General features: G+C 47.5%; 1 protein-coding gene across 4 annotated transcripts in view; it reads right to left on the bottom strand.

Annotated features, from left to right (window-relative positions):
• Window positions 1-26,330, bottom strand: part of TBXAS1 (thromboxane A synthase 1) — a 161,545-nt gene that overhangs the window by 33,626 nt on the left and 101,589 nt on the right. For all 4 annotated transcript variants that reach the window (XM_002914194.4, XM_034637958.1, XM_034637962.1 and 1 more), the window contains 4 exons: window positions 19,557-19,645; window positions 17,691-17,839; window positions 15,903-16,033; window positions 11,813-12,127 (listed from right to left, as the gene is read on the bottom strand). In XM_002914194.4, coding sequence (XP_002914240.1) covers window positions 11,813-12,127; window positions 15,903-16,033; window positions 17,691-17,839; window positions 19,557-19,645 — 684 coding nt within the window. The remainder of the gene's footprint in view (window positions 1-11,812; window positions 12,128-15,902; window positions 16,034-17,690; window positions 17,840-19,556; window positions 19,646-26,330) is intronic.

Genomic DNA, 26,330 nt, shown 5'->3' with positions numbered 1-26,330 from the left:
CCCATTGGTTCTGCGCCTCTGGAGGTGTCCAGCCCTTCTTTCCCCATCGATTAAATGGAGATGGTGCTAGTTCTACTTCATAAAGTTGTGAGAGTCAAGGTTTGTAGGCATATAAACATTCAGTCATCATCATTATCATCACTGCCAGCAGAGAAGTCTGGCTCAGTCCCTTCCTTTCACAGATAAGGAAACTGAGGCACAGAAAGGGGGATGATAGGGGCGCCTGGGTGGCACAGCGGTTGGGCGTCTGCCTTCGGCTCAGGGCGTGATCCTGCCGTTGTGGGATCGGGCCCCACATCAGGCTCTTCTGCTATGAGCCTGCTTCTTCCTCTCCCACTCCCCCTGCTTGTGTTCCCTCTCTCGCTGGCTGTCTCTATCTCTGTCGAATAAATAAAATAAAATCTTTAAAAAAAAAAAAAAAAAAGAAAGGGGGATGATAGTAGAATGTGTCTCTACAAAGGCCCTGTGCCCAGAATCGTACCTGGGTTCATTCACTTAATCCTCGGGACAACCTTATAAGCTATGTACTGTTATTATCCCCACTTTACAGACAGGAAGACTGAGGAACAGAGATTATGCCAGTCCTCCATGTCACACTGCCAGGGAGTGGCAGTTCAGTGCCTCTGTGTGCGCCACTGGCACCGAGGTCTCAGGGTCCCCTCTTTCAGGTGGCAGTGCTCCTTGGTCAGAGAAAAGTCTGAATGTGATGGGTACCCCCCCCCCAACTTGAGAGCTTCTGGTCTCCACTACTAGGCAGGTGAACCAGCAAAAGGCAGCACTTGTCACCAGTGAGGGGTGAAAACGGCCTTCGAGGAGTGGGATGGCCAAAATAGTGACTGACGAGGCCAGGATACCTAGTTACGCCATTTTCATGAAAAACTTTGCGTTTTTCCCTGAAACATCCTCCCCCCCGGAGCTCCGTCCTCCTCAGCCTCTTGAACTTAGTTTCTCAATGAGTTGAAGTTCTTGCCTATAGCTAAGGAGGTGAGGAGTTTATCCTCTGCCTTCCAGTCTTAAATTACTAATTAAAATGTCTTGGAGACTAAGCCCATTACAAAAAGAGCCTGGGTGGCTTTCTAAAGCTGCTTGTTCATAACCAGAGGGAAGTTGATTCTCTTCTCATCTTTATAATAAGGATTCTTTTCGCAGGGTATCTGTTTTATGCTTCCCACAGCTCTGGCCCCAGCTCGGTCCCAGCAGGGGAAGGCCAGTGGAGTTTAATTACATTCCTCCTATAGGGAACGTTCAAGGAACGAGGCTTTGAAAAACAACTTGTGCCATGAAAAAGAAAAAAAAAATCAAATTAAGCAAGTGAAAAACAGACATTGCCTTTTGTGTCCTAGAGACCCAATCTAAATATTTAAATTTTAAAGACAGAATTCTAAGTGCTTAACTTTATAAACCTTACCCATTGCAATTCATAGGGGAGTCAAGCATCCCTTCTGATCTGGAATATTCATATGCTTGGGCTAACAGGTTTGTGTGGTTGCTATCTTCACACATCCCATATTCAACTGTAAAACAAAAATGCTAAAAAAAAACCCCAAAACCAAAAAACAAATGCAGCACACGCAAAACACCCAAAATAAAACATGATGCGGCAACACAGACTTTACAGGAACAGAGTAAATTGAATGTCTGGGCCACAAGCACACAGGTTAGAAAGGTCCCTATTCTGTACTGACTCCCCAGTTTCCCATCTTCTCTCCGTCTGTGAGATGCACAGTCAGTGTGGGAGTAGCCCCCCAGCCAGGAGCTACTGATTTGCTGACTCTAGTAGACAAAGGCCATGAACAGAGAGAGAACAAGTAGGCAAGTGGGTGGGCAATGAAGCAAGGCAGGTTTCAACTAGATAGAAGGATAAGGTAGTAAGTTCCTTGTGCCTGGGAGCATTCAAGCAGAGTGGCACGAACCTGTCTCAGCTATCTGTCCTGGGTGGGAGGCTGCCCTGGATGGCTCATAAGATCCCCTTGGAGACTAACAGCCCAGGCTCCCTCTATTCCGGGCCCCACGGGAGCCCTCTGGGAGCCAATTACAAGACCGTAGACAGCTGTGTTCTGTCGTTGGCGGTGGCCTTGTCTCTTTGATTCCCATCTACTTCCAGGGTGAAATAATCATGTTATCTCCCGTGTTTCTCCCTACACTTCCCCCATTCAGATTTGCTTTCAGTTCATCTGCACTTAGAAAAGAATGGGCAAACGCTGTAACATGTGCTGGGTCATTCATTCTACGTCTATCCATCAGGAGCCTACTGTGTGCCAGACACTGTTGGAGGCTCTGGGATGTGCCAGTGTGCCAAGTAGACAAGTCCTTGCTCTTGTGGGGCTCCTGTTCTCATGGGGACTTGATTGTACTGCCTCTTCCCAAGAGTAAGGGGCATTTTGATAATGGATACTGTGTTGGAACAAAGGAAGGACCTCCAAATGGTGAGATTTTAAGCCTAGTGATGGGCAGATGGAAAAAGGAGCAGGAGTCATTTAAGTTTGCCCCAGAGGATACCATCCTGAGGGTCTTGCTCCACTAGGGTGAAGGTGGCTTTGGTCCATAGAGTCCAGTGAAGTTAAAAAAAAAAAAAAAGTGTGTGTTTTCTTTTATTCCAAAAGCTAATTGTTGGGGATACAACCCATCCCTTTGATGTTTTAAGAGCCCATAATGTGAGCACTAGCTAAATAAATGAGCCACTCAGTTGAGAATCTAGCTCCATGCCAAGAGGACCCCACAGAATGCTGAGCTTCACCTGTGTAGTCCTCTTTCCCAAGTTTATTTTTAGTTCTTGCTTTTCTGGATTAATGTGCACCGACCCCACCCGCTTCTTTGCTTAGCAAAGCTGGGCCCCTCTAGAGGCCCAGGTATTGAATATGAAGTACTCGGAGTTGCCACATGAAAGGCACCAAATATATGCTGATTGGTGTGGCCTGTTCCCCAAGGAGCCTCTCCTTGCAGGTGGCCTCTCCCTCTGCCCAGACAGAATTGCTCTGCAGGGACTAGGGGTGGGGGGAAGGGGCTGAGGGGGTGGCGTTCAGAGTATTCACTGCTAAAAATTCAAAGTCCTGAAGTGCTAGGCCAGGAAGTAGGAAAAACATTTGCAAGTCCTTTCTGCTCTTCAACCTGCCTCTCACTTGATCGTCCCCACTGCCCTCATCTGGGCTATCACTGTGCAGAATGACAGGCTTCGGGGGTGGCCAGGGGCTCCCACGTGGGCTGCGGGGTCAGGAGGTGGGGCAGGGAAGCTTCTGTGTCTCCCTGATCCGGGGACTAGAGCCAGAACAAGAACAAGGCCAAGGAGACTAAATAGTACTGCGAACTTTGGAGAGAGGGGAGCGGAGACGGAAGAGGAGCAGGACGAGAAAGGGAGGAAAGACAGGAAGGGGCAATGGAGCTTCTTGGAATTCTGGATGGCGTGAGGCCAGGGGTTCGGTGGTCACTGCTGAGGCCCAGGGGAGTGGCTCAAAGTCCAGGCAGGTGAGGTTGCTCGGTGGGCGCGTGGGCATGGGCTGTGGGCTCCTCCAGGCAATGGGGAAGAGTGTGGAGCCCCACGTGGCGGCACAAGAAGGTCTTGGCACTGGGCAGCACTCGCGCACAGCACACATGGTCCCTGCCTTCCTGCAGGTGTCCCCAGGGCAAACATGGGCAGGTAACCTAGATCACAAAGATCATTGTGTGTACCTAACCATCACATGGGCGGTTAAAAACTAGGCCTGCCACGTGATCCAGGGCAATGGGTCCCCCTGCTTTGGGCACTCTTGAGTTGAGTTGTCTTGAGCTGTTTTCCTTTCCAGAGCTGGTACTCTCCTAGCAGAGGCCACATAGGATGAGTCCCGGGATGGAGTTCCAGGTACACGCCCAGAGAGGCCCCTCTTGTAGGCTGCCAAGACTTCTCTGCTCTAACATTAGCTATAAGGACACCACATGGACTCTCAACCGGGGACTCTTAAAGCTACCATCTGGGGAGCTCCCTGGCTAAAAGATCCAGCCTGGTGGGAACTGTTGGATGTGACAGGTCTCCAGTCTACATGCGCATCCTGAGGGAAGGCTCTGGTCGCTACCTTCGTCTGTCTGGAAAATGACTTCAGATCAACTCAGATGCTCCCCCTAGCTTCCCACCCTGGAGAAAACTGTGGAAGGAAGCAAGGGAATTTTAGGATTATAGGCAGTACACTTCTCAAGACATACCCAGGACTGGGTGATTCCCACATCACTTTCTCTCTCACTCAGCAAAATGAGAGTGGATCATTCTTTTTTGGAATGCTTTTGAAACTGCTTTAATTTCTTAAAGGTAAATTCTTGGGGCATATCAGTGCTTTATCCTGAGGAATAAGGACTTGCCACCTCCCGCACAACTGGGAGAGATGGAGGGTTTAGGCTTTGGAACCTGGCCGCTCACAGTGTGGGCCGTGGATTGCAGCGTCGGCATCACCTGGGAGATTGTTGGAAACGTGGGATCTCAGGCCCTGCCACAAAGTGGTCTCTTGCCACTCATCTCCCCGTGCTGGTGTCCCTGCTCTGGTCTTTGGATTTTGGTTCAGCTCTTAGGGCTGTAGGCTGTCCAGAGTTCCTGCCCCTTTCCTTGCACCTCTCAGCTTTCTGCTCTGTTGTACTGTTCCAGGATCTATAGGGAAGGGCTCAGGTGCACAGCTAAGCTCCACGTGGCTGGGTGACGGGGTTGACGAGGACACCTGAGCTTATTCCTCCTAAAATGTTGGACAGAAGGACTCAAGTAGACCTGGGCAAAGGAGAGAAACCTGCCTGATGGGGAAAAACCCATTTCAAGCTTTTCCCTTGAATCTTAAAGTCAACTCATGCCCTACTCCCTCTGTGAAGATGACCTTGAATATTCACCCTGGGTAGGATCCAAACTGGGAGACTTCCCCCCCCATAGTGAGGATGAATTTGTGTTAATCTACTCACATTTTTTTCACCCAACCTTCCTTCTGTGACAAAGGATGTATATTTATGAAACAGCTGGTTGGGGGCAAAATGGCTTTTTGTGTGTGTGGCCACAAAATATGCTTTTTTCCTTTGAGATCCTCTGGCTGTTTCAAGGAACAAATCCTCAACCTTGCTCACATTAGCAGCATGAGCTAATCAGCTGAAAGACCCAGCATGGAATGCTTTTATCCTTCAGAGAAAAAGAAAGAGTAAGTTGTATTTTAATTAGATATTTATAATGGTTACAAAGCAGCTCTTCAAGAGAAGTTTTAAGAATTTGGCCTTCCTTCTAAGGCATAACTGTGTTCAAATTATCCTAAAGAGAGGCTGTATATCAATCCAGCCCAATTTGTGATAAATTTACAACTGGGTTCTGCACAGCAGATTTATAACAACAATTAAACAGAAGGAAAATGGGTCATAAATTTCGGCTGGCACAGTCCGGCACCAAAGAGAAGAAAAAGAGAATGGTTTGGCCAGATCAAAAGTCAATAATTTCCACATAAAGTGCTAAAGCTATAGCAAAAACAATTTATATGGAAAGAAGCTGTTTTTCTTCCCTCCCGTCCTTTTCAAAATTAGATATTGGAGAACACAGTGAAGGGTCTACATTACAAAGGCCTTATTAAATAATTGGTGTGCTTTCTCAATTTTATGAGTTGTACAAACCTCTCCCTGCTCCTCAGGGCCTGAATTTAGTGAGGGTACCTCCCCTTCAATGCGACGAAGGAATCATGGGGGCAAAGAGAGAGTTCTCCAAGAGATGGGGTGACTTGGGAGAGCAAGTTTTAAGCTGAATTTTGGTGGTGGAATGAGGCAGGGAAGCCAGGCCAAATTCCAGAGCCAGATGATTTGGAAGAAAACACATGTGTCCCTGGAACAAGGCAACCTAGAGGCATGAGTTATAAAGTGGGTTATGACCGTATCCTAAGTGGAAACAGAAATCCGAACCCGGAAAGGAGAAGGACATCAAGGTCACTTGGGTCAGAACAGGTGGGGGGGAAATGGAGTATTACAGGACAGAGCGTGTGGGCGGTAAAACGTGGACCAAGACCATCCTCACTAGTGAGGGAAGACCTTCCAGTATCCTTAGGCCTGCCAGAAGTTTAGTTCAGCTAAAAGCAGAGCGCCTGCATTATTGACGTTCGCCACTGATGATTTCACGTCGCGACTGGTAAAGGATGCAGGAAGGCCAACCGCCAGCCAGGACTTCATTCTCACCGATAAGGAAGCATTGACTGGCTCTGTGGAAACCACAGGACACTCGGTATGAAGGGGCCACACCGTTTACAAGTAGGACAGAAGAGCAGGCCGGATGCACGATTCAGAAGTCCGAAAGAGAAAGCAGCGCCAGGTGCTCTTGGACTTACACCTGTGACTCCGGGAAGCTGGGTTTTAAAAACTCAGTGGAAAGGAGTGTGTGATTGTATAATAAGAGATTTGAAAGTGGAAACTTCTAATCTGGAGACCGCAGATTCTGTGTACTTGGGTGGACACACTGTTTTCTGCACCCACAGCCATTCTCCCCGTGTCCAAGAAAAGGGGTTTGGGGACCCACTGCTCCCCCATCTGAGATCTGAGTGGTTGGAGGAGACAGCACTCAGGCACCAACTCCAGGGATGGGACAGGGGACCCAGGTCTGCACCAATCAGAGCGTCCTACTCCTCTCCAGCCCAGTGATTGGTTGAGGGGTGGACGCAGCCCAATGGCTCTCAGTGAGATGCTGGGAGACTTCCGCTGAGACTTCAAAGAAGGAGACTCTCGCTGCTTCCAGCTGGATCTGACCCAGCTCTGTGCTAACACTCCCCCCCCACTGCCCCCATCAGCCTGTGGAAAGATCAGAGGACTTTAAGGAACACTTGTCAGAGCTGGGAGTCATCAGATTAGAGAGGAGTGTTCCCTGGGTTAGAGCCAAGGGATGGGGTCTGGGATAGGACACCTAAAAAGCCTGGGGGCAGCTGGCTGAGACTGGCATTCCATTCTCCAGTTCATTCACCTGCTGACGCTGCAGAAGTGCTCATTTGCGGTCCCCCCAACCCCAACCTATATGAGCAGAGGAAAAGTAACTGGAGAGAGATGTCAAGGCAGAGGGAGCAGCCACTGTTGATGTGGCCAAAGTGTGTGTCTCCTGTGGGCCATGTGGATGCTGTGGAAGGCATGGGAGCTCAGAGTGGGCCATCTTGCCAGCAGCCTGCTCAAGAGGGCTGCTGGCTGCCAGGAGATTCCAGCACCCAGAGGCATGAGGCAGGAGCTGGCAGCCCCACCCTGTTTGGGAGCTGCATAGTGGGGAGGCCCCAGGAGCTCTCTGAGCCACTCCAGCAGGGCCCCATGCCAGAGGCCACCGCAGGGGAGGTGCTGAGAGAAGCCTCTGTTAGGTAGGAATGGGGGATCTGTTGGAAGGCTCCAACCCTGGGAAGAGTAGGGGGCCTAGGGGGGGCAAGGCAAGGATAGGAAGGAGGGTGAAAAAACAGACCACTGGCCCTCCCCAGGGCAGCTTCCTCAGGCCATGGGTCAGCCTGAGCTAAGGAGATGGAAGGGTATTAAACTGGATCTGAGACTGAAGTTTTTTTTTTTTTTAAAGATTTTATTTATTTATTCGACAGAGATAGAGACAGCCAGCGAGAGAGGGAACACAAGCAGGGGGAGTGGGAGAGGAAGAAGCAGGCTCCCAGTGGAGAAGCCTGATGTGGGGCTCGATCCCAGAATGCTGGGATCATGCCCTGAGCCGAAGGCAGACGCTCAACCGCTGTGCCACCCAGGCGCCCCCTGAGACTGAAGTTTTAAACTGGACCAGACTAGTCTGGACTTTTTAATGCCTCAAAGTGACCAGAAATCTTTGGGATCTGCTGGAGCTATCATCAAGGAAAGGGAAAAGGAGATTCATCAGAGCACATTTAAAAGAAATAATTGAAGAAAACACAAAAAGTTTCCTTGTTTGTACCTCACTTAGTTCAGACTGTTCAGCATACTGGTTCCACATCTGTCTTGAGACCACTAGGGCAGATCCTGTCTGAGAACGGAGTATGCCCAGAGAGAATGGAGCTGAAAGGTGGGGAGAGAGAACAACCTGGGTTCCAATGATAGAGTTGGAGCCCCTGCATCAAGCCATACTTGAAGGCAGATCTCCTCTCTGGAGTTTTCTGTTATGTGGGTCAATAGACTCCCTAGCTAATCAGAGTTTTCTATCACTGTCAACAGAAAGAATCCTGACTGATACAGTGCACATACACACTCTTGTTCTTGGGGAGAAGGACACAGCTTTCATTGGATTCTCATAGGGCATTGCTATAAAAGGGTATGGCTCAGAGGAAAGAAACTCTGGAGCTGAAATCCAGCAATCTCATTGACAAATACGAGGGAAATCATTGGATGAGGTGTGTGGGGGCTCTCCAGGGGCATCGTGGAAGAGCTAGGTCAGAGCTAGTGTGTAGGGTCTGGGACCTGAGTCTGACATTAACTGGCACTCAAGAAATATTTGTTGCACGAAAAGCAACAGGAAAATTATAACAAGTCATACTCTACATGCAAATTTTCAGAAAAATATCGAATGTGTGAACATCTAATCTGCATTTCCATGTCCTGACAGATGGCCCATATTAACAGAACTCTGATTATAGTGAAAAGAAAGAAAGAAAGAAAGAAAGAAAGAAAGAAAGAAAGAAAGAAAGAAAGAAAGAAAGAAAAGATCTACAAATATTCATTGAGTGGGTACCATGTGCAACACCTAACTATTAAAACAATTGTGACTGCCAAATCAATTTTTTAAAAAAGACAACCCCTCTGTATTCCCATTTCTCAGAGACAGTCCCAACTATCACCCAGAGAAAGAAAATGACCTGGCTTGGTGGGGCACGGGGGTGGGGGGCGGCTTTCTTGGCTGGTTTTGGACCCCGTTTCTTCTTAGAAGAGGGGTCTGGACCCTGAGAGTCTAGGGCTGACTTCTCAAAGTGGAACCAGGGACCACCTGTATCAAAGTCACCTGGCATGTTTATTTAAAATGCAGGTTCCAAGGGCGCCTGGGTGGCACAGCAGTTAAGCATCTGCCTTCGGCTCAGGGCGTGATCCCGGCGTTATGGGATCGAGCCCCACATCAGGCTTCTCCACTGGGAGCCTGCTTCTTCCTCTCCCACTCCCCCTGCTTGTGTTCCCTCTCTAGCTGGCTGTCTCTATCTCTGTCGAATAAATAAATAAAATCTTTTTAAAAAAATGCAGGTTCCTAGGCCCTGGCCCAGACTTACAGAATAAGAATCCATGAGGAAAGGGCCCTGGCATCTGCATTTTAAACCATCTTCCCAGATATACATGACAGTTTAAAAAACTGTACCTACCAGAATCTGTTTATTTTCCCGTGGGGTCTCCGTGCCTGGCGACATTCTGCACAGCCCCAGGGGCAGTGTTTCTCCCGGGGCTGGGGGATTGGAAGGAGGCTGGGGTTTGGTGATACAGTATCACCCTCCCTGAGGTCATGGTCAGTTAAGGCTGTGTCAGAGGTAAGCCATTGTGTGAGGGCCTCTGAATGGAAGCCAATGGAAACACTCCTTGTGTACTCATGGTAGAGGTGCATAACCAGATATAATTATGATGTAACTGGTGGGACAGACTCCTAGAGGACCACAGCTCTCTAAATGACACCACACATTCTAGACTTGATTATTTGCTGCCTTCTATTGCCCTGGAGGGTTTCATTTGGGAGGGAGGTTTCGTTTTCATAGACTTTTTTTTTTTTTTTTCAGTTGGCGATTAAATTTCCTAAAGGTGAGGATCGCGGCTTCTACTTTCTAGAGCTCTGGCCCCTCTCCAACCCACAGCCATGTCTCCCACACTGTTGACCACTCTGTAGATGCTTAAAAGTCTTTGGTTTGACCTGTGTTCTGGTTTGTTTGAGACCAAGGGGCGAATTCCCTCTACTGTCTTTACTGCCTTCCTGGGGCGGCAGCCAGAGCTCCCTCTGTCATATGCTGTCCCGAGTTCTCAGTCCTATGACATGGGTATGATCGACTCCACGGGGAGGATTGACTGGCTTCAGCCTTTCTAAGCCCCCATTCCCATGGCCACAATAGTTGGTTCCAGAAATGGCAGTGATCTAAGCATCTCGACCAGTGAACCTGATGACTCTTGCTGAGAATTTGGGGCCACCAATTCTTTTCTATCCTGGTAAGGAGCAAGGAGGCCTGCTGTAGTCCTAGACATTCTCGGCAGGCTGCCTGGACTTTGAGAGGAAAGCACACGAGAATGGGGCCGGTACTAAGGATGCACAACCAAGAACAGGGTAGACAGTGGGACCAGAGCACATATTTGAGGCCTGGGTAAAGATTTGCCTGAAGCCACATCTATTCCTAGGCTGCTCAGTGATCTGTACTGATAAGTACAACCCTCCCCACTTCTGCCATTTTTTTGCTTAAATCAGTTCAGGTTGGGTTTTGTTATGTGCCATTAGATGTACCCTTCGGCTCCCCTTGTTTCTCTTGCAATAATGTACCCCCGTCATCTTGGGTCCTTCTTCAAACAGACAAACACCACAAGTACCCATAAAACAGGATAAGATGGGTGGTGGAAATAGGTAGTAGGGTTATTTGGATGCGTGGCTTGTGAAGATTCCATGCCCAAAGAATATTGATTCATGGATCAATGTCAACCTGGAGGGAGCCCTGTCCTGTTCAACATTTGAATCAATGACTTGGATGGAATAGGAGGCGTGCTTAGCAAGTCTCAGATGACACAAAGCTGGAAGAATTGCTAATATGACAGATGGCAGAGTCAAGATTCAAAATTATTTTGACTGACTTGAGCAATAATAAGGATAAATATAAACTCTTGCATCTAGGCTAAAAAAAAAAAAATCAATTGTATACACAATTGGTTGGGGAAGACCTGTCTTGGCAGATGTCATAACAGTGTGGAACTTGAAGTGGACTGTAAGCTCATGATGAGCCAAAAGTTGAGGCAATTAGGAACACAGCTAATGAAGTTTTCAAATATTTGAAATATCGAAATATTTTAAAAATGCCTTGGTGAAGGAAGGCTGACCTTGCATCTACTTCCCCAGTGGGATAAAGAGGTGGAATTTTCTGGAAAGCAGTTTTCAGCTCAATATCTAAAAGTTTCTAAGGATTCTAAGAACAGACCACCTACCCGAAATTGTGAATGTAATAATTACATTCTCTTAGGGTGTCTTCCCTTTGAAAGCACAGATTTTAAAAATGATTTTAACAACTTGTAAGTCAAAGCAATACACACAAAAGTATCCGGAAAAGCATGAGGTCATAAAGTTGCCTCGCTCAGCACGCTTGAAAGTTTGTTTCAAATTCCCCAGAGAGGAGGCTCCTCTAGAAGGAATCCCCAGAGTCTGGACTTGGCGCTGACCAGCCCCATCTCACCTCACTCCATTTACGGCCAGCCCTCCTCCTTATTCCTGCTTTGGCTTGGCCCATCCTTCAGTCGGCTCCTGCAAGTTAGGACTCCGTTCCCTTTCCTGCCTCACACCCGCCCCTGACCCTCCCCCTCCCCAGGGAGAGCGCTGACTCCACTGCCAGAGAACTGGGGAACCATACCTCCTTCCAGTCCCTGCCCCGTGACCCTCCCTCATAGCAGCCCAGTCTTTGCAGCCTCCTCAGCCAGGCCTGGTTTCATGGACCACCCCAGACAGTGAAGGTATATGCACAGGACACCTTCTTTCCTTTCTTTTCCTTTCTTTTTTCTTTTTCTTCTGTTGTTCTGAACACTTCCTTTTACTTGCTAACCCAGAGAAGTGGAGAATAGCCCAATTTCATCTTCTAAACTTAGAATGTGGTTTTCTCAAGGAACTTATCAATAGCATTAAGTTTCACTTCTGCCAACACAGAATCACGTGTCCTGTGGACCTCGCATGGATGACTGTACTCACGTATTTCTCATGAAAGCCATCCACCTCTGTCAGAAGCTTCTCTTGGCAGTCAGGGTTGGTGGCCAGTAGGTAGGTGGCGAAAGAGAGCGTGTTGGTGACGATCTCGTAGCCAGCGATGAGGAAGATGAAAGCCTGGCCCACGACCTCGTCCACAGTCAGCGGCTTGGACAGGCGGCCGGGCTGGTGTGGCTGGGAGGGACCCGTGGCATAGTCGGTGGAGGAGAAGACTTGTCTGACCATATCAAAGCTGTCCACACCCACAGAGGGGGCGGAATGTCGGGCATCCAGGATCAGTTGGAGGAAATCTCTCCGCCTCTACGGGACAAAAGGAGAAAATGCCCATTCTGGCCTTTGAGTCACATGAGTGAGATCTCTTGGAGCTCAGAAGAAGACGACACTTAGCGTAGCTTTTAATGAGCTTAAGCCTGATGGGAGCCAGCACCCTCACTGTGGAGCTCTCTGAAATGGCCAGAACCTGGAAGCCCCAAATGTCCCTTATACGGCATTGGTGTATAAAACCACAGACGCTGCCATTAAAACGGATGAGGCCGTTCTATCTGGGCTGATTGGGAAACGTGTTAAGCCATTTTGGGAAGTAAAAAATAGAGCACGTTGCAGAACAATACGCACAGTGGAATCTCATTTCTGTAAAGACGGTACATGTACAATATATATAATTACACGTATTTGTTCATGCATAGAAAATGTGTAGCAACATCTATACCCAGTCGTTCACAGTGAGCTGGAGGAGGTGGGAAAACCGAGGGGGCTTTGATTTTTTTTACTTTATACATGTTTGAACTGTTGGTTGGCTGGTTGGTTTTCCAACAATAAAACAATTAAAACATCACATAGATTTAAACCAAAGCACTGCTCTCTTGTTCCCTTACGCACTATTCAGGGCTCGTATGGGTGGCCACACGCTTTCCTCACACAGTAGAAAGTTGACAGAGCTGGGAGCAGGAGGGAACTAGCCTTGGTGAAGCTTGTCTTCAAAGACCTCCCCCACCCTTGGGTCTCCCCCCATCCCCTACCCCATTTAAGTGCTTAGAGCTTTCTTACTGTCTCCCCCTAGCTTCCTTATCAGCAATTTGCATATTCTTTATGTTTCTTACTACCACTAATCGTAACAATAGAAGCGTTTACATCTTGCTTTCACTTTGACAGAGGGTATCCCTGGCATATCTCTTCTTCGAAAAGCTGGTTAGTGTGTTGAATGACAACCAGTATGTTCCTCTTTTCTGAAGCTTATGGGGCTAAAACAGCAAAAGGAGAGTGTCAGAACCACCAGCAGAAACATGTTATAATTTCGAAGTACTTTACTTGGTGCAGCGTTTGCTGAGTTCCTTGGCTTCTGAATTTCCGTCACATTAATAATCTACGCCCCACATGTCAGCCCTTGATTCCATCTCGTAAGATTGTTGTTACTTCCTGTGTTGCTGCTTTTTCTCCTCTGTGAGAGTATAAACACGTCCAGGGCAGGACCCTGTGGCCTACCCCCAAGCCTGGTGTTATGCCGAGCCTATGTTAGGCCTGCGATAAATAATCCCACAAAGAACAATGCAACGCAGTAAAACCCTTTTGAGAAAAGCTGTGTTGGATTTGCTTACAAGTGCACGCTGTTTGGGGCGGAAACCTTGGAGCGTGAGGCCTTTGTAGCTTGACTGCTTCCTAGCTTTTGTGACCTTCCAAGTCATCTGCTGAGACTCCAGTGGGGCTCACAGCTAAGCCTGTGGGCCTCAAGAACCTTGTGTCTCAGGGACCAAGGCCGTGGTATCCTGCTGGCCTGCTCAGGTGAGCCTCAGTTGGCTGCCCCTTTCCACCCTAGCCCTGCTCATTCTGATTTCCAGGCAGCATCCCCAAGGGCTAGCTTTCCCTACTTGCCCTCCTGATGCTTGGCCAAATCAGGGTGGCTCTTGTGGCTCCACTGCCAGCCCTGGTCCCGTGAGGGCAGAGTCGGGACAGGGCAGGGCATGATGGCACATGGGGGAGCGGAGTACCTTCCATTACTTTGGCTCCTGGATGATGAGAATTGCCAGGCTTGTCAGCCGGGGAGCGTTAAATTCCTCAGGGTGCCATGCAGTTGTCCCTAAGGCTCACCCATGACTTTGCTGGAGGAGGGTGGGGATGACAGCGGGCGGGAGAGCTCCAGTGGCTTTTTCCAGTGGTAGAGCTGCGGCTGGCACCCTCTCCTCTCATCCCTGCTTAGACAGGCTGCTTAGAGGGCCATTGGGCAGGGTAGAAATCTGTCTTCACCTCCAGCGACAAAGGCCAGAGGAAAGGGCTGCTCTCTGGGGCCTGGGCGCTGGAGAAGCGCATTAGTGTAGATGGGTTTCTTTTATTTGCACTGCATCACGGGGGCTATTTGAACACTGCCCATTTAGGACTGAAACAGTGCTGCTTTATGGTTATATCCAAGAAAAATACGCACCCTGATAGATGTAGGTGTCTAATCCAGCCATCGGCTAGAGCTTAGAAAAATATTTACCTTTTAACATCTGTGCTGCATTTTCCACTGCGCAAACACACATCTGCTTGATGGAATGTCTACAGAGTTTAGATGGGTTTAAAGCAAGTTTTCTTAGTAACCATATAGCTCTGTCTTGACACGGGCAGTCCTGGATTTGTGGTTGGGAGGTTTTTCTCAGATCAACTCATTGTTTGAAACAAATAGCTCTCGAGTTTATAAAAGGAAGAGCTCGAGGCAATCCTAGTAATTGGATCTTTAATAAACCCCTCACCTCAGAGTAAGCCATTCGCGCAACAGTTTTAGAATTTTCAGCCTGATTCCACAGCCTGTGGGTTTCAGGCTGGGGGAGGGACGGGTGTGTGTGTGTGTGTGTGTGTGTGTGTGTGTGTGTGTGACAAAACTGTCATCAGAAAGCCCATCAGAGCAATACTGAGGTTTGAAAACGTGGCTTTCCTCACCCCTCCTTCCCCGGGCTTCATCCTCATTCTGGAGACGCAGAAACCCAGATGAGAATATTCTGTCCTTTTAGGTGGCAGAGCCGGGCCAGGGATACCAGTGAGCTGATTCTTCCCACACTTCCAAGGGCATCAAGTGGAGTTCACGGTGGTGTGTGGGCCAAGGGGCCATGAGCTTCTATACACCCTCCCCTGCCTTCTGGACTGGGACACCTTCACTTCCTAGTCTCCAGAGGGGAAGCCAGGCGGGATGAGGCTGCTGGTGGCGCGTCCAGCCACTCATTGACCCCGCCCCATCTCATTCTGGGCCCACGGCGCAACGGTGGGACCTCACAGCATCCCCTGGTAATCCCTCCGAGCCAGTCTTTGAAGCAACTCTCTCAAAGCTCGTACAAGTCAATTCCAGAGAAGACATTTCAGCCCTGATTTTTCCTTTTGAAGCAACTTTCTTGACTGCAACGAGGCCCTTCAAGAACAGCATTATATATGCATGAGGGGATCCCACAGTGAAATTATTTTCCTAATGCTGAAAAGTCCTATTTCTGTTCTCAGCCAAGTTCAAACAACAAATATTTCCTGGATTCCTACTATGCACCAAGCATGGTGCAAACCTGTAAGGAGGAAAGAAGTCTCTGGGTCTCAGATGATGCACGAAAAGAGCCCTCAGCTCCCAATTTTGTAACCACAGCCTCCACGCTGAAGACCAATGAGGGATTAATTGCCAGCTGCCCGGACTCATCTCTACTGCTGAGGCTCTTCACGCTGTAAAACTCCATCTTGCCGAGTTTCAGTAGAAAGACTGTGCCGATGAAAAGTCCATGCAGGCACATTTACCTAGAAAATTCTTTGGGGCTCCTATTGCCAGTGCTTGAAATAGAGAGGCCATGAGTTTGGGGGGCACCCCTGTCAGAATGTGAACAGTTTGCTGTGGGCTTCTCTCCACTGTCCTCCCCCCATCTGTCCTCACCTTTCTCTTCTGTGTTCGCCCCGCCTTACCCCTTCTCCTTTCCTTCTAGTGCCCCAGAAAACTCTAAGCGGTAGGCTGGTAAAGGCCAGCATGGTGTGGTGTCTGCACGGGGCCGGGAGGCAAGAGACAGGGAAGAGAGAGCGGTGCCAAATTAGGCCCCATTCTGTTTCGACGCTGTGTCCTATTAAGATACCTTACCTCTTCTGAGGCTTGCTGGTCCCGCAAGGCAATCACATTCCTAATGAGTTTGTTAAAAAAGCCATTCAGTTCATCTCGGTTCTTATTGGGCAAAATCCGGGCCAGTGGGACCATTATGGATGGAAATGATACTTGAAAGAGAAAAACAAAAGCGACACTGAAAACGGGGCGGCAGTAACCTGGGGCTATCAGATGCCTGTTGCCAGGGAAGCAGACATCCCCCCCACCCCCGCCTTGACTTAGAGTCACGGGAAGGCGGGGCTCCCCTCCAGGGTCCCCTCTTTACAGCAGGGCTCGTGCCTTATTCCACCTCCCGACTCCATCCCTTGCGCGTTGTAAGCACTCGATACCTGTCTGTGCAGTTGAATCCGCACTTCCATCTGGCCCCCAGGAAGTCAATCGCATACTTAGAAATGAGTTTTCCAGGTCCTAGATAGGAGGGCCCAAGGTCTTTGTATTTCATCAAGAAAGGACAGATGATGGGCCATGTTCATATCTGAGCAAGTGGTGGAAGCTCATTTACTTTCTTAACTTTCTGGTCATTTGCATTTGTTAACTCACGGGTAACTGTCCCCCGCCTGAGCTACCCCCTGAACGGTCCCTAAGAGTTGCTGTGGCTGCTGCTGGCTAGAAGGCTGGCCCCTCGGGCATCTCCCTTGCTGTGCCAGGCGCTCCGCCTGTGCCCTTGCTGCCACAGCCTTGCTGCAGGTCTCCCCAGGGCCAGGGACACTTATCCCCTTGTGGAGGGGGCCGAGGCCAAGGGGCTGCGTTGCTGCAGGGTGGCTCAGGTCAGCTCAGCTTCCCAGCACGGACGGTGGGCCCACAGTGCACAGGCACTGCGTGGGAGCCTGGATGGGGAGGGTAGCTCTGGACCCTCGGAGCTCTCAGAACACGCAGCCCATTTTCAAGAGCCAGAGCATGAACCACTGTGGCACAGCAGGGAGGTGGGCTCAATGTGGCCGAGAGGGGAGGGGTCGCAGTGACAGGACAGTGGAGCTGCCCCCCGCAGAGCGTAAACAATGTCCGTGGTCCGTGGCTAGTGGCGCTGACTCAGGGGAGTGGCTCCCGGGGGATGGCTGGGGTGAAGGGAAAAAAGGAGGCTGCTTTGAGCCCCCTGGCGACCTCTCGTACAATTTCAGAGCAGAGCTGATGGAGGTGCCGGGGACTTCCACGGAAATGGACTCAGAAATGGGAACGAAACTGACCAAGGAATGAATACAATTTAGCAGCCCGGCAGAAAGGTTAGAAGTTAGGGCAATAATCAATAACAGCAATAGCAACACTTCAGTACTTCCATAAAAGCAAGAAGATGGCGGAATTGGCCAGAGGGCAAAACTCGCTTCTGAAATAAAAATAAAATAAATCGACCCGTCCCCATTAGGTAACCTGCCAGTCACCCTTCACGTGTGATTTCTAGTTTACTGTGGGCCGGGCTTCCAGCGAAGACTTCTGAAGAGCATATTTTGCCGGAGGGGAGGAATATGTCATAGAAAATGAAAGACTTTGGGCTCCCGTCTTGGCTCTGCCTTTCTAAGCTTTAGTGTTCTCATCTGTGAAATGGGGATGAGAACACTTCTCTGACTGGGGCAGTGTGAGCCAAGTGCCCGAGAGAGGCCCGCTCCACCCGCCTGGCTAATGAGTGGCCCTGCTGGTGACGAGAGGAGCCTGGGTGGTTCCAGGAGCATCAGCGCCTCTGTGGGGACCCCTCGAATGCCCCTTCCTCGTGGTGGGGGCTAAGCCAGCTCACTGGACGCCGGTCTTACCGCCCTGGGCAGGAGCTGTACTTACAGATTAAAACCAGGACAGGCCGGGGGACGGAGTATGTGAAGAAACGCCTGCAGTGCGTCACAAAGGGGTCCTCGGGGGCCCTTCGGGAGTCCACCTGGGTGCCAAAGGCGACACTGGCAACCACATCCGTGGTGTAGCAGCTGTAGCACCTGCAGGAGAGGGACCGTTGGGGTTTGGAAAGGACTCTGCCATTGGCCTAGCCACTGGGCACATTTCTAAAGACACACAGTTCCATCGTCTACTGGCTGGAAAGAGAAGCTTTCTGCAGAGCTGAAGTGAGGGGCGGGAGAGGAGCCCCCGCGATGGGATCCTTTGAGCATGGCAACAGAATTCGGGGGGGGGGCGATACAAAACATATCGGATAGCTGATGCAAAAGACTGGGGAGGGGAGAAGAGCATTACTTCCTCAACTTTCAGGCTTCGGGGAGCCTGAATCAACCAGCCACAGTCCAATTCCAAGAAATATGCTCTAAATTTTCCTCTCCGTGGAGGAGGGCAACAGTTGACCCAAAGCCCATGCATATTGCCCCAAAGCCGTGCAGAGTCCGTCCAAAGCCAGGATCGAGTGGTTAATTGATACAGAGCAGGTTGGGACTGATGAATTGACAATCTGGTTGTCTAGTTTTATTAGCTTTGTCCCCCTCTTCCTCCTAGTGATGTTACAGCTTTTCTAAGAGTAACAAACCAAAAAGGGCACTTCACACTCAAATAAATACAAGACAAACTTTGGGACCAGCTTCATGAACATATGTATATTATTACGGAAAACACACATTGCACTTTAGAAACAAACGGAAGGAAAAGTGTCTGGCAAGAGCTCCAGAAGAATTAACCTCTTAGGCTCTAGGAAACCTGCCCTCAAGGGGACGTTTTAAACCAGAGCGATGCTTTTTTGGTATCTTGCAGGAGCAGTCAGTGAAGTTATTTCTAAAAAAGGCTACCAACAAGGTATGCATATCCTTTTATAATGAAAAGTTCATACTTTTGTGGCTGGACGGGGGGCACACACAGAGTTCCTTTTCTTCCAGGTTCTATCACCGACAGCTTATCATTAAGGGATAAAGGACATCTCCACATGACTTCTTCTATTTGGACTGCTTTATTGAAAACATTCCTACAATTGATGACACGTGTCCCCGCTATAGCGAAAACAGTTTGCCTCTGATCCTAGTGGCCCAAGAGCTCAGGGTTTTAGGTTATTTACTTTGCTTTCACAGTTGTTTTTAGCCAACTCACACAGCTCATGACCAGAGAGAAGAGTGTGTGAGAGAATTTTGTAAACACCATGGCAGAATTTGAATGCTGGTGATGTTATGTTATTACATTATGAGCAACGATAATAAGAACGAGTCTGCTGCTGGCTGACCTGCCTTTTTCGCCCTACTCCTGTGCTGTCAGCCATAACTTAGCCCAGGACGACTGGAGGGGGAAGCCAGATAATCAGTCATTTACATTTGGTGTCCACGGCTAAGCCATGGCTTCTAGGCGGAGCTGCACCCACAATTCTTCTTGCAGTAAAAATACATGGACTTTCCCCACCTTCACCCCCCCCCACCAGAACTCTGTCCTCTCTGCCCCCTCCTGCATCTGCAGAGGTCAGAGGGCATGTCCACCCACACACCACTGCCCACTCAAGACTTCTCTCAACACACCACACCTACCCTGGGCTTTGTTCACATTCTCTTTACATTTTATGTGGGTTTCATTTCTTCTTATTATACAGTCCACCCATGCTTTTTATGAGCTTCTAGCATTTCCATAGTTTGCTGGTCCCGAGGTAATTGTCCAGCAATTATGTACAGTTACAAGAAGCACAATTCAAAAGCGCGATCTCTCATCTGTCATGTATCCATGTAGCACCCTTACCTCTGGATGTCGAAAGCGTCCCCGGATTCCGCACAACGTTTTAAGTGAGCAAGGAGCAGATCACAGGCTTGGCTGATTAGGGGAGTCATCTGATAGCAGATAACAAAGGGGTAATTAGGACACCATGCAGGGAGCACAACTAAATTAGCTGCAGATAAAGAGGTTCTGTGTGGCGCTTCCTGGGAAAACAGACATTGTTTTCAAGGTAACTTTCATGACGTCAAGACTCAAGAGGAGGGTCTGAAATTCACAAATATCGTAAAATAGCTGTAAACGTCTATTTTTAGCTTAAGCAATCTGTCCTTTTGGAGGCAAAAAGTAGAAAGGATTTAGAGTAAATACTGTGAAATAATTACAAAAATGATCATTAAGTGCTTAGACAGAAATGAGAATCAGTGCTCGGTTTCATGACATTTGGTTAGCATTAGAGAGTAAACAGACCACAATCCATATGTACTCTCTCTGGAATTAGCCCAAGTCCATGTTTGCTTGGTTCCAATTATACTTTAGGTCTTCTGCGAGAATATAGAATCGTAGTCTCCAAAGGAACGTAAGGTTGTCCATTTCAACTTTTTACTCAATACGAAAATCACTTTTAGAGCTTTTCTGATGGATGGCTATGCATTTCTGCTTCAGCTGCTTAAACCTTTGAATACGTATGTGTTAGGGAACCCTTGACATCAAGAGGCCTTCCATGCCCACCCAGGAAAATTGCTGAATTTCTTTTTTTTTAATATTAAAATACTTTCATTATGGAAAATGTCTTGCATATGCACACACAGAGAGAATGGTATCTTGAACATTCACGTAATTATTGTCTAGCTTCAACAAGTTTGGATCTCATTTTGGGCTGCTGCCACTTTGACCCCAGTAGGCTGGCTCAGGTGGGTGGGGTTCTTTGCGGAGCCTGATGGCTGCCCACGTGTGATCTTATATTTTTCTCCTGCATGTTTGCAAAGCCGAGTCGGAAATGTTGAGGGGAATCCTTCTAACCAGTGCCCATTCTAGAATAACACTATCGCTAAAGCAACATGCCACAACACATTGCTCTGAGCATTTCTTATGGAAAACATTTTTGAAATGTTAAATATGTTCAGATTTTACAATTTTGACACTAGAATGTAACTTCCTGAGGACAGGGAGGATTTTTGTCTTTTTATCTCTTTGTCTTTTTGTTCATTTTTGTGTCTCCAGATCCCAGAATAATGCTTACTATTGCATAGTTATTATTTGTTGAATGAGGGAATGAATTTGAATGATTACTTAAGACCCAGACTTTGCCCTTAAAGTCTTGAGGCTTTAGGGAAAGTTGTAGAATGTTAATCTACATGTTAGAAGGTGTGTTGTACTGAGGCAAAATCTGGTCCTTCCCACAGCCTCTCACTGGTTTCAGTTGACTTCTTCCACGTGGTGGTGCTTCAGATACTCAGAGAGCAAGCGCGGCTCCTCATCTCCTAAATGTTGTCCCCCATCCCTTCAACCGCTCCTCGTGCACCACGGTCTGTGCACACTTCTCCATTCTTATCACGTGCTCTCTCATCAGTCTTACTCCTGAAAGGCAGCTCCATAAATGGAACACAGTATTTCAGGTAAGATCCCATACATCGTAAATGAATCACTTCCCTGCATGCCAGTCACAAACCCAGGTATATGTGGATTTTTTTGAGAAGACACATAGGACAGGCAAATACAGAGGTTCAGGTCAACAGAAGCTACAAGGCCTCTTTCCACGAATCATCACCACATGCAATTGAGTTTTTTTTTTTTTTTAAGATTTTATTTATTTATTCGACAGAGAGAGAGACAGCCAGTGAGAGAGGGAACACAAGCAGGGGGAGTGGGAGAGGAAGAATCAGGCTCCCAGCGGAGGAGCCTGATGTGGGGCTCGATCCCATAATGCCGGGATCACGCCCTGAGCCGAAGGCAGACGCTTAACCGCTGTGCCACCCAGGCGCCCTGCAATTGAGTTTTTGACCCTTCAGACTCCATTCATTAGAAAAGCTTTATGTTACATTTATTGCTGTAAAAAGTTGTCCCGCCGTGTGTTCTGAGTAGAACATTCCTTCAACTCCCCTAAAACATTCAGGTGATTGGAGAAGCCTGGCACAGTGGGAAAGCCTGGATGGCTGTTGGCCAGATGTTGGAGGGACATGTGGCTTTGTTGCACTCTTCCATCCTGTAGGTCTGCAAGCCACCCCATGTGTTCTGGAGTCTAAGGATAGAACTGTGACACCAGGGGCCCGACTGTTTGCTGTGAGAGCCCTCTCTGGAGGAGATGGTCCTAAGCAGAAGGACACTCCTGGTGAGTAAGAGAGAGCTGTAGGCTAAGCTCAGGGCTGTGTGGGTTCCCAGCGTGGGGACAGTGGCCTGGGCAGCACTATGGGCAGGTCAAGGAGCAGATGTTCAGAGCAGAATACACCCACGCACTCAGTGGAGAGATGGCAGAGCATCTGAGATTCTCCCTTGTTGCCATGAGTCCTGGAAGAAGTATCTGGAAACTTCTGAGAAAAAAGGACTTTCTGCTCATCCAGCTTCAAGGGCTCAGAGCACTACAGTGCTTGTACTCAGTGTAGGTGGGCCACGGGGTGTACTCACGCTTTCACATCTCATCTCCTGTAACATGGGCTATTCCTTCTTGTCCCATCTGAGATTTGGTAAGTGTACCTTCTAAGCCTTCGGTTTTCAGTGTGTACCCAGGGGCAAACTCAGAGCCTGTGGCCCTCCACTAGCCTGCTACTTTAGGCAGCTACAGAATCGGTCAGTCATCACTGTTCCTGGTTCTCCGGCCAGCTGTGTGTGAACTTAAGTCTTCAGCCAGGCAGCGACTGATCGATAAATTGGCCGGGGAAGTTTGTCAAATGATTTGCCAAAACAGAAGTGGAATCTACCTCGTGTGCCTATCCTGAAGTCCACTCAAAACAGGCATGAGAATGGCCATCCTGGGTTATGCTTGGTAACTCTGGGTGGACTCTTCATGACAACTGCATTCTTTTCTAAATGTTCACCCACTGTCAATTTAATCATCCATCAGTGCAGAAGTGCATGTAAATGGGTCGTTTTTCATGGCCTCTGGGCATCACCCTCAAAAACTCTTAGACTACCTTCATGTTTGGAGAACTTTTCTATCTCCTCCACATTCCTGTGGCTGCCTTCACTGGCTGTATTCTTCCATTATTTTAATAAACTTACTGGTACAAGTGAACTCTATTTTAATAAAATCCCATATACCGAAATTTCTCTTAGATTTATCTCAGAAGAATAAGAACATGGTAAAAAAAAGAAAAATACTGTTCAAAAGGAAGTCTTTTTAGATATCAAGCTGACAGCTCCCTTAATGTAACAAAAATGCTATGTAACATAAAATTGGATTTACACTCAACTCTTCAGAACCATGCCTTGTGCACGAAGAGGGGTCCACCTGTACTGAATCCAGTCGTATGCTGGATAGTGCAAAAGGGGGCTGGACCCACCGCCCACCATCCTTTCCTCTGTGTGCTTGTAACTAGAATGCTGTGGCTGACTGGCATGATTGTAATTTTCTACCATGCTCTGCCTGCTGTCTGTTGCACTGAATGGATAATGACATTTTTATTTGGGTTAATGTAATATGAGATGGGGCATGTAATATGAAAAATGTTTTAAGAAGCAATGCAGAGAAAATATTATAAGACTGTGGAGCATGATCTGTATGTTGGCCAATAGGCATCGTTTCAGGCTTTCTTCCTTGCATTATACGCAAGTAGTTATGGAATATTCCCTCTCACACGAGTTGCATACAAACAAAAGCTCTCTCTGATGGGCTTGCAATCATCTTTATACAATCCACAAGCCCAGCAGTTATTCCCCTAGATTTGCAGACAAGCAGGCATAGGTAGCTTGTGCAAACACACACACACACACACACACACACACACACACACACACACACACTGCTATCGTCAGATCTTAATAAAAGATTCTCATTTGATTGTTACATTTCATCTTTGTAGGATAATGAGAAATTTTTATTTTTGTTTTTTCCCACGTTTTTCATAATGCACGGACGTGATACTTATCATCAGATAAAATATTAACATTATTAGGTTTCAAAAGAATGATTTCTTCTTGGGTATGACAGTCTAGCAGCCACGCCCAGGGAAAAAAGGTTCTCATTTTGCTTCTCTCACCTCTCACATTGGTTGGCTTTATTCTACATGATGCTGTGCATGTGGCTGGTCAGCCATTTGGAAACTAGCAGTCACCATCAAGGGTAAAGTACCACCCTCAGTCTGGGAAAGAAATTCTTCAAGGAAGGAAGTCCTTGGTCACTTGGAGTTGACTGCATTATTAAATCACCCAGTTTAAAAAAAATGGGTTTTGTTTGTTTGTTTGTTTGTTTGTTTGTTTTGACAGATGGTGTCTGAGGAATTCTAAGTCAAGGTATAGACAGAGGGCAATGGAGTTAATTTAACAAGGTGGAGAGAGCTTTTTGAGTGGTCAAAAGAGACAACTCATGGCGTAATGACAAAGAAGGGCTAAGAAATTCTCCTGCTCATAGGCTTTCTTCTCTCCTTTTAGGTGATCCCAGAATTTTTTCAGCGGTGTTTCCTTCTCTGAGGCTGAGATGCTAACCTTGTTTAAATACACTTGACCCTGGGAGAGCAAATTCTCAAAGCCACTGCCAGTTATTAGATTTCCTTTCCTTGGTACTTTTTAGTTGTGTGACCTTGGGTGAATTGCTCAACCTCAGTGAGTCTATTTCTTCATTTGCAAAATGGGATAATAAGACCTTCTTTGAAGAGTTGTGACAGCGATTAAAAATATGTAAAAATCTTGGCACTAGAAAGCATGCCAGTTGTCCTCTGGGGGACCCCCCACGCTCCCGGACTGCTTTGGATGCCTGGCACCATTTTCTTTCCTCTTATTCCTTATAGACAAGACCATTGGATCCTCCTGTTCTTGCCTCACCATGTTATCACTAGTTCCTCGTCTCTCTCCTTTCATCTTTATCTCTCCATCGACTACTCTAATTCAGGCTTTGCCACCTGTCACCTGGAATATGACTGTCATTCTGCTTCTTGAGAACAAAGAAGCGTAAGCATCTTTGTAGTCTCAGCACTTTGTATAGTGCCGGACATATAGGTGGAGTAAAAAACAACTTTCAAAGAGCTTCTTAGCCTTCTTTCTTTTCACTTTTCAATCCATTCTGTACTCAGTCACCAGACTGGTCTAATGAAAATACTTGTTGTCTATATATCCACATTGACTGAAGGACATAGCACAAGCTTGTTATCCTAGTTTCCAGAGCCCACTAAGAATTGAATCCTGCCAATAACCATGTGAGTAAGCTTAGCAGATCTTCCCCCAGTCAAGCCTGCAGGTGAGATCACAGCCCAGGCTGACAGCTTTGCCACTACATGCGGACACCCTGAAACAGAGGTGCCTGGTGAAGCCATGCCAGATTCCTGACCCACAGAAACCATGAGCTAAAAAAGTTTTGTTGTTTTAAGCTGCTAAGTTTTAGGGTAATTTGTTACACTGCAATAGGTATCTAATACACATTCAATGTCACCCTCTTATGGCAACTCTTGTATGTTGGCATGTGTTGTTGAAGTTTTCAGTATTTGTTCTATCAGGAATGAGCTCAGTGCAACACGTTCAGTTGCATCTCTAGAAATATCTATGCGATGACAGATTGACTGAATGTTCCTTGAGGGCCTTGACATAGAAGGAACATTAATTGATCGAAGAGCTCTTTCTTTCTGAGCATGAATGCAGTGCAGTTTGCTGGGAGCTGGCTCTATATGAAAGACCTGGTGCCCATGCTCATTCTACCTCTTACTTTGGGCAAGTCATTTGAGTCTCTGAACTGGGGTCCTCACCCCCAAACTAGGGGCTAATTGCAGTGCACTATAAAGTCCCTTTCCGTGGACATTCTGGGATCTGAATGAAGTCACTAAGCATCAGATTGAGACAAGTACTTAGGGACAATGGAAAGAGCAGGCAACTTCCTAGTTTGGCACATTGAAGGGTTGGACCCATGAGCTTCCTACTTGCTCCAACACATCCCATCTGTAAGGAAGTCCTTTTGTATCTCTTTGATGCATTGACTTCAGAATTACACAAAGACCTAAATCTGGTTATTTTTATGTTTCAATAATTTAGTAAAAGTGAGAATTAGAAATTCAGATTATCTGACTCCTGGCTTGTTGCCTTTGCCTCCAAAATCAGAATCCACATTCCTTTGTTCCTCAGTCAATTTACTTCTAGGTTATAATTGCACTTAAAGCAACTCTGGTGCCATGAACTTGGAAAACAAACAAACACCATTAAACCTTTGGCACCCACTGGAACTTTGGAGAACAGAGTCAGCCCAAAGGCTGGAGAAGACATATTTCCTGAGCAGGGAGAGGGAAAGAGTGGGTCCCTTCTGCATTATCACATACTTCTAAATTGAGAGGTCCCCTGCACTTCAGTGGTGTGTAGGCAGGGTGACTCATTGGTCTATATATGAAAAGGGATTCAGAAAAGAGCCTGAGCAGAGGACCCCACCCTGAGATTGAAATATGGCCCCTGGGAGCAGCCGCCCCCCGAGGGGGGCCATGGAAAGTGCAGACTCCAGAGGATGACTTGCAGCTGTCCTCCTCCTTTTTTTTTTTTTTTTTTTTTACTATTTTATTCCAGTGTTTAACTTGGGATACAACATGGTATATATGTTATATATATATATAAATTATATATATAAATATATATTTATATATATATAAATTTATATATATATAAATTATATATATA

Source organism: Ailuropoda melanoleuca, chromosome 1 (assembly GCF_002007445.2).
Source record: "Ailuropoda melanoleuca isolate Jingjing chromosome 1, ASM200744v2, whole genome shotgun sequence".
NCBI classification, from domain to species: domain Eukaryota; kingdom Metazoa; phylum Chordata; class Mammalia; order Carnivora; family Ursidae; genus Ailuropoda; species Ailuropoda melanoleuca.
Note: the sequence above shows the minus strand (reverse complement) of the source record. Positions and strands in the feature narration are given on the sequence as shown.